We start from the raw sequence: 15,438 nt of genomic DNA, 5'->3' as shown, positions 1-15,438 counted from the left end.
TGTCGTTGGCGTTTTTATGTCAAGGCGCCCCCTGTTCTTTGGTGGACCTGCAAGAAGAGACAAATCAAGGCAGCTGGACTCCTGTCCTCTGCAGTGCTAGCATCCCCTGATGGCTGGTCTTCAGATGCAACGTTGGAATCCAGATTGAACTTCAACAAGCCTTGGCTGCTGAAATGGGACCAGTACTCCAGGTATTTGTGCAGGACGGCTCCGGTTGGTCCTGATGTCTTTTCACATGGTGGAGACGGAATTGGCTTCTTGTAGCATGGTGACCTCCTCTTGGGTGGCTGCTGCGGCGGCAGACCACAGCAGCCACCCAACAGATCAGTGGAGCGGACATTGTGGTTGGTGCCTACAGGAAGTGGCTCCTCCACTCCAAGAGAGATGCTGTCGGGCTGGCGAAGTGCTGGAGAAACTCCGAGACTTTGGAGTCCCACCAGCTGCAGGATCAGACGAGATGCTGCGATTGTCTGGACAGAAGCAGGTAGGCAAGCATGGTTTTGCACCAAATGTCCACCAGTCATCCACAGTTCTCACTTCTTCGGCTCGTCTTTGTCCTCTTCTTCTTGGGTGAGACAAATCTGTTCTTCTGGTGTCAGGGGCTGCCTAAATACTCAATGTAGGGGCATTTAGAGGAGTTCTGAGTAGTAGCCAATGGGCTACATACCCTTGTTGTGACTACACCCCCATATGATCACTTCCTGTGGGAAGTTGGCATAACCCTGTCCCAGAATTCCTAGTTCCACCAAAATCAAGATGTTGGAACCCTGCAAGTGTCCACTTTGGGTGGCCCACCATAGGGGTGTGGCCAGCCCAAAGGTGGAACATGCCTTTTGCATAACTTATTTTGCCATCTGTCCTCGTGCCAAGTGGGTCTCAGGGCAGGGGGTGGCAACTCCCAGGTTAGGGGAAGCCAGGGACACATACCAAAGGCAGCAGGGTCTTTCAAGTCCCTGTCATTGATATGCAGATTTCCTAGCTATCCTACTGGCGTAGGTGATGCACCTTCCCCTGGAGCAGGCATTGTTTCTGACCTCAGAGCGCGCACTCTCAACTCCAGGGGGGTCAGAAACATGTTGGTGGTGGCAGGCTGGTCTGTACCAGTCAGCCAGCATACTAAGGGAGTAGTAGGTTTTAGGGTGTCCTCTTGGTGCATGCCGAAATAAGTCCAAGGCTGGCATCAGCCTGTATTTAATAAGACGAGTTGTTTGATACCAAACACTATACGTTTAAGTGAAGCCATTATTTAGCTGGGTAAGTCGTAAAGACTAGTGTCCAGTGCATACCTTAAGATGGCTTTCCTGTTCACTTAAATCACAGGGATACATCTGCTCATGAAGATGTGTCCTCACATCAAATATACTGCACCCTGCCTTAGGGCTCTAAGGCCCTCTGTAGGGGTGACTTTCATATATTTAGATGCAGTGAGTGGGACATGGCACACAAGGGTTGTGCCATGTTGTGTTTTCGCCTGGCTTGCACTAACGCACACAGTCTGCAATGGCAGCTGTGAGCAACTTGTTCTAGAGGGGTCCCTGAGGGTGGCACAATGCCTGCTGCAGCCTTTAGGAAACCTTTCCAGTACCCAGGCCCTAGGTACCAGGAGTACCATTTACTAGGGACTTCTAGAGGTACATGTAGGAAGTTAGCTCTGTATATACTATTTCAAAGTAAGAAATAGTGTGCACAGAGTCCAAGGGTTCCCCTTAGAGGTAAGGTAGTGGCAAAAGTAGATAATTCTAATGCTCTATTTTGTAGTAGTGTGGTCGAGCAGTAGGCTTATCAGAGGGTAGTGTTAAGCATTTGTTGTACACACACAGGCAATAAATGAGGAACACACACTCAGACTTACTCCAGGCCAATAGGTTTTTACATTGAAAAATATCTTTTCTTAGTTTATTTTAAGAACCACAGGTTCAAGATTTACAGTTAATACTTTAAATGTAAGGTACTTCACTTAGATACTTTAGGAACTTTGAATGGAAACAATATCATGTACAGTCTTTGTAAAAATGGCAATAAGCTATTTTCAAAGTGGACACAGTGCAAAAATCAACAGTTCCTGGGGGAGGTAAGTAAAGGTTAGATTAGGAGGTAAGTAAAACACTTACAAGTCTCAGTCCTGGGGCACAGGCAGCCCACCGTTGGGGGTTCAAGGCAACCCCAAAGTTACCACACCAGGAGCTCAGGGACGGTCAGGTACAGAGGTCAAAGAGGTGCCCAAAACACATAGGTGCCTATGGAGAACAGGGGTGCTCCGGTTCCAGTCTGCCAGCAGGTAAGTACCTGCGTCCTCAGGGGGCAAACCAGGGGGGTTTTGTAGGGACACAAGTAGGCACACAAAACACACCCTCAGCGGCACAGGGGCGGCCGGCGCAGTGTGCAAAGCAGGTGTCGGGTTTTGTATAGGTTTCAATGGAGGGACCCAGGGGTCACTCTAGCGGTGCAGGCAGGCACAAGGGTGGGGCTTCTGGGTCAGCCACCACCTGGGATAGGCAGAGGGTTGCCTGGGGGTCACTCCTGCGTCGAAGTTCGGTTCCTTCAGGAGCCTCTGGATTCTCTCTGCAGGCGTCGCTGCGGGGGCTCAGGGGGGTCGTCTCTGGTTACTCATGGGCTCGCAGTCACCGGGGAGTCCTCCCGGAGGTGTTGGTTTTCTGCAGGTCGAGCCGGGGGCATCGGGTGCAGAGTGCAGAGTCTCATGCTGCCAGCGGGAAACGTGAAGTCTTTGGAAGTTGCTTGTTTGTTGCAAAGAAGTAGCTGGTTTTGAACAGGGCCGCTGTTCACGGGAGTTTCTTGGTCCTGTAGTCCAGGGCAGTCCTCTGAGGCTTCAGAGGTCACTGGTCCCTAAAGGATGCGTCGCTGGAGCAGGTTTTCGAAGTTGGAGACAGGCCGGTAGGGCTGGGGCCAAAGCAGTTGTCGTCTTCCTCCTTCTCTGCAGGCTTGTATGTCAGCAGTCCTTTCTTCAGGTTGCAGGAATCTGATTTCCTGGGATCTGGGGTGTCCCTAAATACTGAATTTAGAGGTGTGTTTAGGTCTGGGAGGGCAATAGCCACTGGATACTGTCCTTGAGGGTGGCTATATCCTCTTTGGTGCCTCCTATATGTGGGGAGGGGGGCACATCCCTAATCCTATTGGGGGAATCCTCCAAAATCAATTTGGAGGATTTCTAAAGGCAGGGGTCACCTCAGCTCAGGACACCTTAGGGGCTGTCCTGACTGGTGGGTGACGACTCCTTGTTTTTCTCATTATCTCCCCTGGACTTGCCGCCAAAAGTGGGGGCTGTGTCCAGGGGGTGGGCATCTCCACTAGCTGGAGTGCCCTGGGGCATTGTAACACGAAGCTTGAGCCTTTGAGGCTCACTGCTAGGTGTTACGGTTCCTGCAGGGGGGAGGTGTGAAGCACCTCCGCCCAGAGCAGGCTTTGTTTATGTCCTCAGAGAGCACAAAGGCTCTCACCCCTGGGGGGCAGAAACTAGTCTCTCAGCAGCAGGCTGGCACAGACCAGTCAGTCCTGCACTGAAGGATTGGGTAAAATACAGGGGGTATCTCTAAGATGCCCTCTGTGTGTATTTCTTTATAAATCCAACACTGGCATCCGTGTGGGTTTATTATTCTGAGAAGTTTGATACCAAACTTCCCAGTATTCAGTGTAGTCATGATGGAGCTGTGGAGTTCGTTTTTGACAAACTTCCAGACCATATACTTAATATGGCCACACTGTACTTACAATGTCTAAGAATAGACTTAGACACTGTAGGGGCATATTGCTCACGCAGCTATGCCCTCACTTGTGGTATAGTGCACCCTGCTTTAGGGCTGTAAGGCATGCTAGAGGGGTGACTTATCTATGCCACAGGCAGTATTTTGTGGGCATGGCATCCTGAGGGGGATGCCATGTCGACTTTGCCTTTCTCTCCCCACCAACACACACAATCTACAATGGCAGTGTGCATGTGTTAGATGAGGGGTCCCTTAGGGTGGCACAACATATGCTGCAGCCCTTAGGGACCTTCCCTGGTCACAGGGCCCTTGGTAGCACTGGTACCTTTTACAAGGGACTTATCTGTGTGCCAGGGGTGTGCCAATTGTGGAAACAATGGTACATTTTAAGTGAAAGAACACTGGTGCTGGGGCCTGGTTAGCAGGGTCCCAGCACACATCTCAGTCAAGTCAGCATCAATATCAGGCAAAAAGTGGGGGGTAACTGCAACAGGGAGCCATTTTCCTACAGTACAGGAGTGTGCCAACTGTAAACATTTTACCTTATTTTAGGGAAAGAGCACTGGCACTAGGGACCTGTTTGGCAGGGACCCAGTGCAGCTTAGTTGAAAAACATCAGTACCAGTAAGCAAAAAGTGGGGTGACTATGCCCAAAAAGGATCGCTTTCCTATAACTATCCATCTGCCAATACTTTATTTGGACATAGGCTTTCCTTTATAAAATAGTGAAAAATTAACAAATAATTTTTTAGTGTTTCTAAAAGTTTTAGTTCTATCAGTGTAGAACATAAGGGCTCTTTTGACATCTAATGTGTGGACAGCCCTCTCCGCTAGTGATTCTGCTTGAGGGGGGAAAAAAACAGCAACTCGATTGAGTGAGGTGAAAATCAGAGGCAACTTTTGGTGGGAATTTAGGGCTGCTGCGGAGGACCACCCTGTCTCTGTGGAGCTGGAAGAAAGGTTCTTCCAAGGTTAATAGCTGGAGCTCACTAACAGGTTTAAGTGAGGTAATAGCAATTACAATGCTACCTTCCAAGAGACATATTGAAGGGGGCAGGTATGCAGGGGCTCAAATGAAGGACCCATGAGTTGTGAAGGAACAATATTAAGATTCCATGACGGTGCAGAAGCACCTCCACAAAGGCTTTAATGACTGGTATTTTGAATAAGGATATGTGTTGCCTATCTTGTAGATAGCAAGCTAATTCAGTGAGATGCAACGGTATGGAGGTGACTTCTAGTCCAGAGAGTTTTAAATGAAATAGGTAACAGACAATGTTCTGTACAGTGGCATTGAAAGGATCAATTTCGTTTGAATGACAATAAAAAACAAACCTCTTCCATTTAATCATGTAGCATGCTTGAGTGGTAGTCCTCCGAGCTTCCTTAAGAATGGAGATATATTCAGGTGGCAGATTCAGGCAACCTAATTCTATGACCTCAAGAGCCAAATCACCAGGGTGAGAGCTTTGGCATCTGGGTGCCCGATTTCTCCATGGTTCTGAGTGAGAAGGTCTGGCCTGTTTGGGAGCTTCTTGTGGGGTGACTACAGAGAGGTCCTGTTTTGAACCTGGGCTGACGGGCCCATGTGGGAGTCACTAGTATTAGTGTGAGATGTTTGCCTGAGGTGCTGAACCAGAAACGGAAGGAGAGGGAAAGCATATGCAAATATCCCTGACCAACTCATCCATAGTGCATTGCCCTTGGATGGAGGGTGTGGGAATCTGGAGGCGAAGTCAGGGCATTTGGCATTTTCTGCAGTTGCCATGAGATCTATTTGAGGGAACCTCTGTCTGTTAATGTATGGAAGGAGGACATGTGGGTGGAGTTCCCACTCGTGGACTTGTTGCTGCAGCCTGCTAAGGAGGTCTGCAAAATCCTTGCCTGTTCCCGGAATGCATTCTATTAACAGGTGAATGTTGTGATGTAGAGCCCATCTCCAAATTGTCTGAGATAGGTAACATAGTTGTGGAGAACATGTCCCCCTCTGCTTGTGTAGATAATACATGGCTGTCATATTGTCCTTCCAAACTAGTACAACATTGCCAATCAGGTGAGGTAGGCATACTTTCAATGATAGGTGAACAGCTTGAAGCTCTAGATAGTTGATGTGGAGACCCCAGTATTTGGTGTCCCAGAGAGCCTGTACTATGAGATCCTACAAGTGTGCACCACACACCATGAGTGATGCGTCCGCTAAGACAGTGATGTGGGGGAACAGGGTCGAGGAAAGGCCACCCTTGTAATAAGTTGTTGTGTTTCACTAATGCAGAGTGAGGAGTGCTGCAGTATGTCAATAATAGATCTTCTAATTCAGTGGGTCCCAACCGTTTGACTTCTGTGGACCCCCCCCACTTTATCATTACTGGAACCTGGGGACCCCACTGAGTCATTACTGGAAGTCGGGGACCTTAACATTGGTGAGGATTTGAAACGCGAAACAATACACACAAAAAATACAGAACAAGTATTCATCAAACATACACAAATGATAACAAGTTTTATTTAATTTACACACATAAATAAAAAAATATATATTTGAATAGGAAGGTTGGAGCTTTCCTAAATTCAATTGAAGCCACACATTGTCCATATTATTTTCTGTTTGATGCACCTGCACTGCTCCCACAAATCAATCTGAGGATACCAATTTCATTTATAGCCTCCAATTTCAAATTCCTTGATATTTATGGTATTTTTTAAGATTTCCAATTGCACAGTTAGCCACTTTATTTATATACACTTTCTAAACCCTTACTATTATGTAATTTCCTAAGCAGTCATGGACCCCCTAAGGAGGCTTCGTGGTCCCCAGACCACAGGTTGAGAACCACTATTCTAATTGACTATGTTACTAAGACCACTGTAGAATTAGACATTCCTGTAATGGATTCACTGAGGGTTGTTGTTTGGCCTGAAGCTGGGATAACAACACTTGGAAACTCTAGATTATTGCAGAATTGGGATAGGCTAATCCTATTTGTGTTTTAAGAACAGCCCCTATGTACGGCTGAACCTGCAGAGGTTGAAGGTGAGATTTTGTGATACTGATGGCAAACCATAAGCGACTGAGCAGATCTACCATAACCAGTGTGTTGTTGACACTGTAGATGAGTACTGGCTTTGATAAGCTTATCGTTCAGACATGGAAACACGTGAACTTTGTCTGCATAAGCTGCTACCACCGCTAAGCATTTGGTGAATACCCAAGCTGCAGTAGTCACCCTGAAAGGGAGGGCTTTGAACTGATAATGTTTGCTACCCACCACAAACTTGAGATATTTGCAATGTGCTGGGTGTATTGGTATGTGAAAGTGGGCATCATTTAGATCTAGTGTAGACCTAAAAATGACTTGTTGGAGAAGTGGAATAACGTCTTGTAAGGCGACCTTTTGGATTAGATGCACTCGTTTAGGGGCCTGAGGTCTCAAACTGTCCATAACAACCCATCTTTTTTGGGTATTAAAAAGTATAGAGTACACACTCCAAAACCCTGATGATGTGGAGGGATAGGTTCTATAGCTCCCTTGAGAAGTAGTGCTTAGAACTTCCTGTTTGAGCAGTGCTTGATGTTCCAGCGATAGCTTGTGAGTGCGAGGTGGAATGTTGGGAGGTTTGGAAATGAGCTTCAGACAACTGCCATGTTGTATAATGAACTACAGGTCTGATGTAATTGTTTGGCATGTGGGTAAGAAATCCTATAAACACCCTCCAACAGTTGTTATATGGTCTGGGATTAGAAGAAGGAAGTCATTGCTTCGTGATGGGTGTTGTTGCGCATGGGGAAGCTCCCTATCTTTGCCTTTGGAATTGTTTCCCCTATACGAACCACAGAAGTACCCTTTTGGGAAGGTTTGTTGACTCTGATTATGGGGGTAGGAGGTGGAGGTGCTGGAAGAGGTCGCTTGGAACCTCGATGATAGTTTGGGGAGTAGGTGTCTGAAATGCTCCCACTACTTTTGCCATTTCTGTACCTTTTTTTTTTTTGTATTTTTTTTAAACAGTGTTTGGTATACCTGGGGACTGAACAGATGTTCCTTATTAAAAGGCATATTGAGGACATTATGATGTACCTCTGGTTTGAAACCAGAAATTAGTGTCCATGCATGGCGCCTGAGCAAGATGCTGGTGTTTATACCCTAGCTGAGTTGTCAGCAGCATCTAAGGCACAGCGTATTGACATAGTTGATATGAGCTTGCCTTCAGCGACAAGTTCTTGTCCTCTGTTTCTGTGTTCCTCTGGGGGATATTGAGCCAATCCTCCATTTCATCTCAGTGAGTGCAGTCGTAATGAGCAGGTAGCCCCCTTGAATTGGCAATACACCAACGGCTGCATCAATAATCTTGATTTCATAGTAATCTGGTGGGGTATCTCCACTAGCATGCGAGTTGGCACGCTTGAGAGCAGAGGTAATGACAAGCACGTCTGGTGGTAATTGGCCCCTGATGTAGATGGGATCAGATGGGGAAGGGCTTATACTTTCTCTAACCTGAGTATGATAGCCCTAATCGGGTCTTTAAAGATGTCTTTTGTGTGTTTTAGCATGTCCTTTAGCATAGGGAGATGCTGTGTGGTGCTATGAGTAGTAGAAAGTGTTCCAGAGAGGAAATCTTCTTCTAAAGGCTATTTATGGAGTTGTACGTCATGAAACACAGCAGCTCTACCTATAAGCTCCTGATACGATGTTGAGTCATCAGGAGGAGGAAGGACGGGCGGGATACAGATCCGGGTCTGTGTCTCCTGCAGAGTCGATATCATAAGTATCCCAGGGGTCGACAAATGGTGGTGTCCCAAAAGAGTCTTGTCCCCCACCCTTCCCAGCTGTATCATACTTTGGAGACCCAAAGGTAAAATATCTAGTGAGTCTTCCATAGGGTGTGGTGGAGAAAGTGAAGCTGGTGGAGGTCTTGAGAGTGGAGGAGGAGGACGCAAAAAGCTGGTGGCCTTGTCTGACTTTCCAGTGTTTTGGTGATACTATAGTAAGAGTGGAGCGTCCTGGAAAGACAGCAGTCTTTTGGGTGGTGAAGGAATCTGAACCGATGATCTGGCAAGGATTTGTCCAATGTGAGCCTGGATGTGGATTTGCTTTTGCATGGCATTCAGTTGCGCTTGGAGTCTATGGAGTATGAGCTCTACTGGCTTCTCCTTTGACATCTAAATGATCAAAACCGCTTGGCGTATCCTCAATGTACCTCTGTGACATTTTGAGGTAACATGCTCAATGGCAGAGAATAATTTTCTTCGAGTGGAAGGAATACCAGGTGCAGCAATCCGCTTCCCTTTGCTCAGATGACAAGCACAGGTTGCAGACCAGGTGTTGATCTGTCCTGGGATACTTCACTTGGCAGTAAGGGCAGTATTGGAAAGGCGTCCGTCCAATCACCAGCAAAGCATTCTCTAAAGAATGTGATGGAGACCAAAAAAAAAAGAAAAAAAAGAAAAAAAAAAAAAAAGGCCCCAGAGGGCGAGGCCTTGTTTGGGGCTCAGATGAAGCAAACTGACACGATGAGCAGTAACTCGATACACAGAATGGAAAACATGATAGAAATCAATACCGAGATGGCTAGTGTTGTGCAAACTGAAAGGAGAACTGTGCCGGTGTAGAAATGCACACACATCCAAACCTGACAGCGTAAAGAAAATCTAACAATGGTGTCACTGCCCATGCACATTATCACCAAGAGGAAAATTAACTCTACCTCGTGACTCGAGAGACTTAAACACCCCTCCCCCCCCCCCCCAAAAAAAAAACTTGCACTCATCCAGAAAAAATACTAGATGGCAGTAATGTGCAAAACGTGTAATACAGCCACACATGCCTCAATCAAAGATTTGGGTTGCCTTCTTGAGTTCCCATTCAGCAGTGACCTTGCCTAGTAGTTTGGGCACAATGGTCCCGCTTAAGGCAGTCTGATGTTTTTCATGTTTAGTCCCACAGTAATGACAGTGCAAGCAAACTTAATGACCTACATCCGGAGGAACAGCTTGTGATAAGCACAGATTCTCACCCATTTCATGGTTCTCAGCGAGTCTACAGCATGAACAGAAATGCACAGACTTGTGTACCATAGGTTACTGTGCTTTAAAGACACATACAGCACCTCTCTAATGAGGCCTGAAAGACCAAAACGGTCTGGTTTGCGCATGTTCTCGTTCAGTGGGGAGTCGGCCACACATTCTGGGTTGGATTTTTACTTTTAGGATGAGAACAAGCCAGAGTTAAACATTGTTGGTCCCAGTAGGAAACTGGGTTATTGTTGTAATACTCTCCTCACCCTCCATTTTTGCCCCCTAGCTAGTAGATGCTGGTTTTCAACTCTGACAGTGCACTGAGGCCTGATAACCAGACCTCAGTGTGAGTGTTCTTTCCCTTAAGACTTGGTATGACTGTTTTACAACTGGCACAGGTCTTTAGCACCCATGAAAGTCTCTACTAAATCTCACCCCGGTACCTACGGCATGGGTAATAAATAGGGTCCCCTCAGGGCTGCGGTATGCCTTATGCCACCCTCAGGTACCCACACACCAAATTACACAGACTGCGTGTCTTGGTGCAAACCATGAGTGAAAACATGGCATGGCATAAACACTGTGTGCCATGCCAAAATTCCCTGTATCTCATATGTAAGTCACCCATACAGCAGACCTTGAAGCCCGAATGTAGGGTGCATTATATTTTATGTGAGGACATTTCTGCATGAGCAGATATACCCCTGTGACATCTAGTTCTATTACCAGTTATTGCGAGTGACCGGGCAGCCATCTTAGAACATGTACTGGACACTGGTCAACATGGCTGACCCAGCTACATGATGGCTGCATGGAAAATAATGGTGTTTGTTATCAAGCACCTCATCTTAATAAGTCCACCCTGATGCCAGTATCAGAGTTATTATGACATGCACACAGAAGAGTCCTTAGTGGTGCCCCTTGTAAGGCTACCTGCCCCAATACGCCTGCCACCACAGACGATTTCTGACCCATGGGGGTGAGAGCCTGCGCTCCCAGAGGTCAGAAACAATGCATGCCATGGTGGTCTGCGTTATCACCTTCTCGCTAGGAACAACTTCACAAAGAGCTGGACATCCTCCCTAAAGCCATTGGGGGACTGCCCAGCAACTCAACAATCAGGAAGGATCTCCTTTGGAGCAGAGGAGCTGCTCCCATGAATCTGCAGGAACCACTTGCAAAGTTCGGGACTCTGTCTTGTAGGTCATCGGGCCCACAGAGTGAGGAACGAGCCCAGAGAAGATTGTCTGGAGCTCAAAGGTGAGCCGCGCCACTTCAACAAAGTCTGAGAAGCTGACTCCTCCCGAAGGCTCCCTACACCTATACCCAGGGCACTGGACCCTTTGCAGCAACCAAAGCTTAATGGTGGTCTAATCCAGACTCCAACAGCACAAAAGAAGACCTACCGTTGAGGGACATCATGATCTAAAAGGCCAGTCATGAAAGTGGCCCCACTGCCCTGTTCTCCCTCTTCATCAGGTCACGAAGACACAGAGTGAGTCTCTGTCCACTGTGACCCAATGCATCGAGGCACCACTACACCAGAGTCTGAGGGAGACAGTGGCGTCGTGGGAGGTCCTCAAATGCTGAGCCCCACCCTTAGATTGGGCAAGACTGGTCCCTCAGTCACCGCCTGCAGCCTCTTTCTGCAGGGTCAGAGAACTGTGAGATTCTTCAGCAGCACAATCCAAAGCCTCAGAGCACCACTGCACCCAAGCTCCCACCAAACCCCCCGGACTCCAACAGCACAAAAGCAGACCTACCGTCGAGGGACATCAGGATCTACAAGCCCAGCCTTGTACCTTGCCGCATTCTCACCTTAAGTCCAGGAGAAGAGTCCTGTAAGTTGTTGTTAAGTGACCCTATGTAGTATATCTTATTCCCCATAGGATAACATTACTGCCAGAAGCCACAGTATAAGTATATTTTATTGTGACTTAAAAATTGATAACTCACAATGCACGTACATGACTACAATGATCCTGGTGTCTAAATTCATATAAAAATCTGTTATTTTTTATAAATTTGGAGTTGGATTTCTTTTGTTGAGTGTGTCTGTCTCGCTTTCTGGCTGTGTGTGCAAGAAATGCTTAACACTATCCTCTGATAAGCCTAAACTTCTCGCCGACACTACAACAAAAGAGAGCATTTAGGGCATTTACTATAAACTCCATAAGCCAATAAGGGTCACCTAAACTATCTGCATAGTGTACCCCTACATTGATACACTACATAGAAAGCCAGTTTCCTACAAACCTTATCTTTAGATCACAGTTAGCAAAGATGATGGAATACAATGCAAGATCAAGTGCCACTGGTTAATATGAACTTCATCTTTAGCATCCATCAGTTAAACCAACATCTGAGAACATTTAGGTGAAAAGAATAAAAATGAGGAAAATTGATTACAGAGAGCGAGAGTGCTGGTATGTGGTCAGAAGAACTGAGCAATAGGCAGCTTTTTTTTGTTGCTTTTATTTATTTTATTAAATCAGGCGTTAATGTTCGCATTGTTTTACCCTGAATAATCAAATTGTGGCTTCTACCAGAATGCATCATTCAGTGCATATTTATCACTTTCACTACAAAAAACACACCCAATATGATACTATCAAGCTTCATTCAGGACCAGTGCCTACGTTTTAACAACTTTTTGCGCATTCATATAACTATAAAGGGGGTCCGCAAAAGACTGAAGACGTTTTCATAACCACATTTTAGAAAGTTATAAAATCCAAACACATTTTAGAAATCGCTATAAATATCCAAACAGCATTTATATAATATAGTGTTGATTAAGTTACTCTTTCCATGATATCACATTCATATATTTTCTATTTGGGACCACTGCTATCATAAATTAATCTACAACATATGTATACAACCAGTGGAAGAAGATGGTGTTTAAAAATATAGTCTTCAAGGAAACAATCTAGGAGGGCTTGGGTCATCATTCTGATGAAAGTGTAGAGGGTGGAACGGCATAAGAGTGGTCTGGGATGCCACAGAAGCAGGTATAAGAGGATAGTTAAAAGCACACACCACACACTTTGTATGATTAGCCCATACAAATAAATAAGAACTCTGACAGATGCTAGAATTAATACAATGACACAGAAAATATTGCTACCCTAGGACAAACATGACACTGAGAAAGGATGTAGGGTAACTGGAAGGCATACCAATGGGTGGAATAGAACACACTTTTCTATAACCACCACAAAACAAAGCTGATAAGCTACCAACTAATAAAACCCAGAATGTTCAGACCAGAAATTATGTCACCTATATTAACTACCTGTGGATCGCAAACAAAGTAATTAGAGGAACCTCCTAACTAAAGATGACAGGATAGCAAAATAAATTTGTGAGTTAGTATACACTACTTTACAAATCTAAAAAATAGCACAAAACAAGAACATGATCATTATTTAGATAATGTCCAGTTCCCCATTACAGAGATGAAATTAAAAGATTCAAGTGAAGAACTAATAACCCTCAGATGAAGTAGAGTGCAAAATAAATGCACAGCCTTGGAGTTAAGCTCTAGCACAAGACATATTCTCTGCATCCTTCTACAAAGAATAGTTGAACATCCTGGCTAAACCTTTTGCTAAATTACTGAATTATTTTCAGGCATCCATCCGATAACTATCTATGATGGAATGAATACAGACACTCATACTGAAACTCATGATTAGCCAATTCATAAAGGCCAATATCACTACTCAATTGGGACCTAAAAATATTCGCTATGAATTACTCGCCTACAGCATTCAAACTAGACTTTGTACCAGGATGATGGACATAAATGTTTAATTGTGCTGGTGGACGAGCCCAATGTTAATGTGTGACCCTTATGAAAACTGTTTTCGCCTGCATCAATTAAGACACTGGACAACACCAGAAACTGGATAACATTTACAGAAAAGGAAGGTGTTCCCAATCTGTATAAAACCTTTAGCTTGTTCCCATCCTGACGTGTGCACAAATACAGTTATACATGTGCAGAAATATGCAATTAATCATTGGGACAAGGGGCAACTAAAGCATCTATTCGCTCAAGACTTTTAAAAAATGCTTGTAAAATAAGTGCAGGTACATGGCTCCCAAAAAAACATTAGGTGCAATATACCTGGCCAGATAAATGTTGTAGGGGCTGTGACAAGAAAAGCACGTTAGAATAAATGATGTGGTGAAATCCTCAAGTGAAAAGCTTTTGGGTATCCATTCAGCAGCTCATACAAAAAAATAGGCATGGGATCCCACTGGGTCCACTTACATTGCCCCTGGACCATATAGAAGATGAAAATGAATCCCCGATAACGTCAAACCTAAGCCAATTAGATAAGACCATGCTCCTAGGAGCCAGACTGACTATTGTCCAGGTCTGAAAGACTACAAACCTTTTGCCAAAACAATTGTGATAGACTATAATATGGCAGCAATGTGCCAAGGAAAAACCAATAGTCATAGTTCACAAAAGAACACTGAAATATGAGGAGACACAGACACCATTTTATTCTGGCAAATCGTGAACTTAACAGATAATTTTTTGACCACTATCAATTAGGGATGGTCAGAAAATCTGGCTTTCTTAAAGCAAATCACCAAAAGGAAACACAAGAAATTCCGAACTTAACGCAGAATATTGAGTTGTCTTTTATTGCTTCACGCAGTCTATTCATCTGTGTTCATTGTAATATGCTAGGTCATCTTTTTATTATCTATATTGTGTACTGAAAGTGAAATAATGAAAGAGAGTGCTCCTGTGTCATCACTTTTCCATTTCCCCCCTCCTCTCCTCTCTTACTCATGTAAAATGAAAATAAAGTGGTTAAAAAATGTGCATTTGAACAATAGGATGGTGAGAGCTAAGAGTGACAACAGATTTACTTTTATAATCTCAATATTTGGGAGAAACAAGCCCTTGTTTTAGGTGTACATTTACCATGTTACACTTCCTATTACCAAAATTAAAACTTGCTTTTTCTAGGAGTTGCAAACAGGTGTGAGTACTTTATCCCCCTAGTTCAATACTCACAAATACCCCCTCCCAGTCTTTTATCACCTTTAAAATAGGTAAGAATCATGAGCACTTTAGTATACATAACCATACCTAAAGAAATCTATTGAAATGTCCAAATCTTCTTCAAGAACAACAGCAAACTTTGCATCCTGCAGAAAAGAAACAACATATTTTAATCAATAAACGGCTCATATACAGGTCAACCCAGGGCAATAAGTTGACAAAAATACCATGGCGCATTTTACAAACTTGTAACTAGCTCCAGTACACTAGATTCTGCATCATTTTGGGATGTAAAGTCAAGATATAATGGTCTGTTCACAACCTCCCCAAATAACATTAATGTGATCTGGAATTTGACAACACTTTCTTCCCACACTGAATCCTATACCGAGCTCAACAGATCAGTTTCAACAATGGCAGCATAGGCTGTACATATAAACCACAATTGACAATATTATTTACCTGTAATAATGGTTTGTCAGCATGAAAGTGTTTGAGTAGCATAGAACTGTTAACATTTCAAAAGGCCATGATGAACTATCAATTACCTCTGGATGCTTTGGAACATAGATTTATTTAGGCTATAGTTTTGAGCCATAACCTAAACAGTTGTTCTCATTAGGTTATTGGTATTCAAAGTTGCCCTCCAGTCCTGTAAGCCTTGATGTAACAGATGC

At 44.6% G+C, this 15,438-nt stretch overlaps 1 protein-coding gene across 1 annotated transcript in view; it reads right to left on the bottom strand.

Moving 5' to 3' along the window:
• Positions 1-15,438, bottom strand: part of POMGNT1 (protein O-linked mannose N-acetylglucosaminyltransferase 1 (beta 1,2-)) — a 217,391-nt gene that overhangs the window by 99,886 nt on the left and 102,067 nt on the right. Inside the window, exon 13 of the mRNA XM_069232761.1 lies at positions 14,849-14,907. Within this exon, the coding sequence (XP_069088862.1) occupies positions 14,849-14,907 (59 nt within the window). The remainder of the gene's footprint in view (positions 1-14,848; positions 14,908-15,438) is intronic.

This window comes from Pleurodeles waltl, chromosome 4_2 (genome assembly GCF_031143425.1).
Source record: "Pleurodeles waltl isolate 20211129_DDA chromosome 4_2, aPleWal1.hap1.20221129, whole genome shotgun sequence".
NCBI lineage: Eukaryota > Metazoa > Chordata > Amphibia > Caudata > Salamandridae > Pleurodeles > Pleurodeles waltl.
Note: the sequence above shows the minus strand (reverse complement) of the source record. Positions and strands in the feature narration are given on the sequence as shown.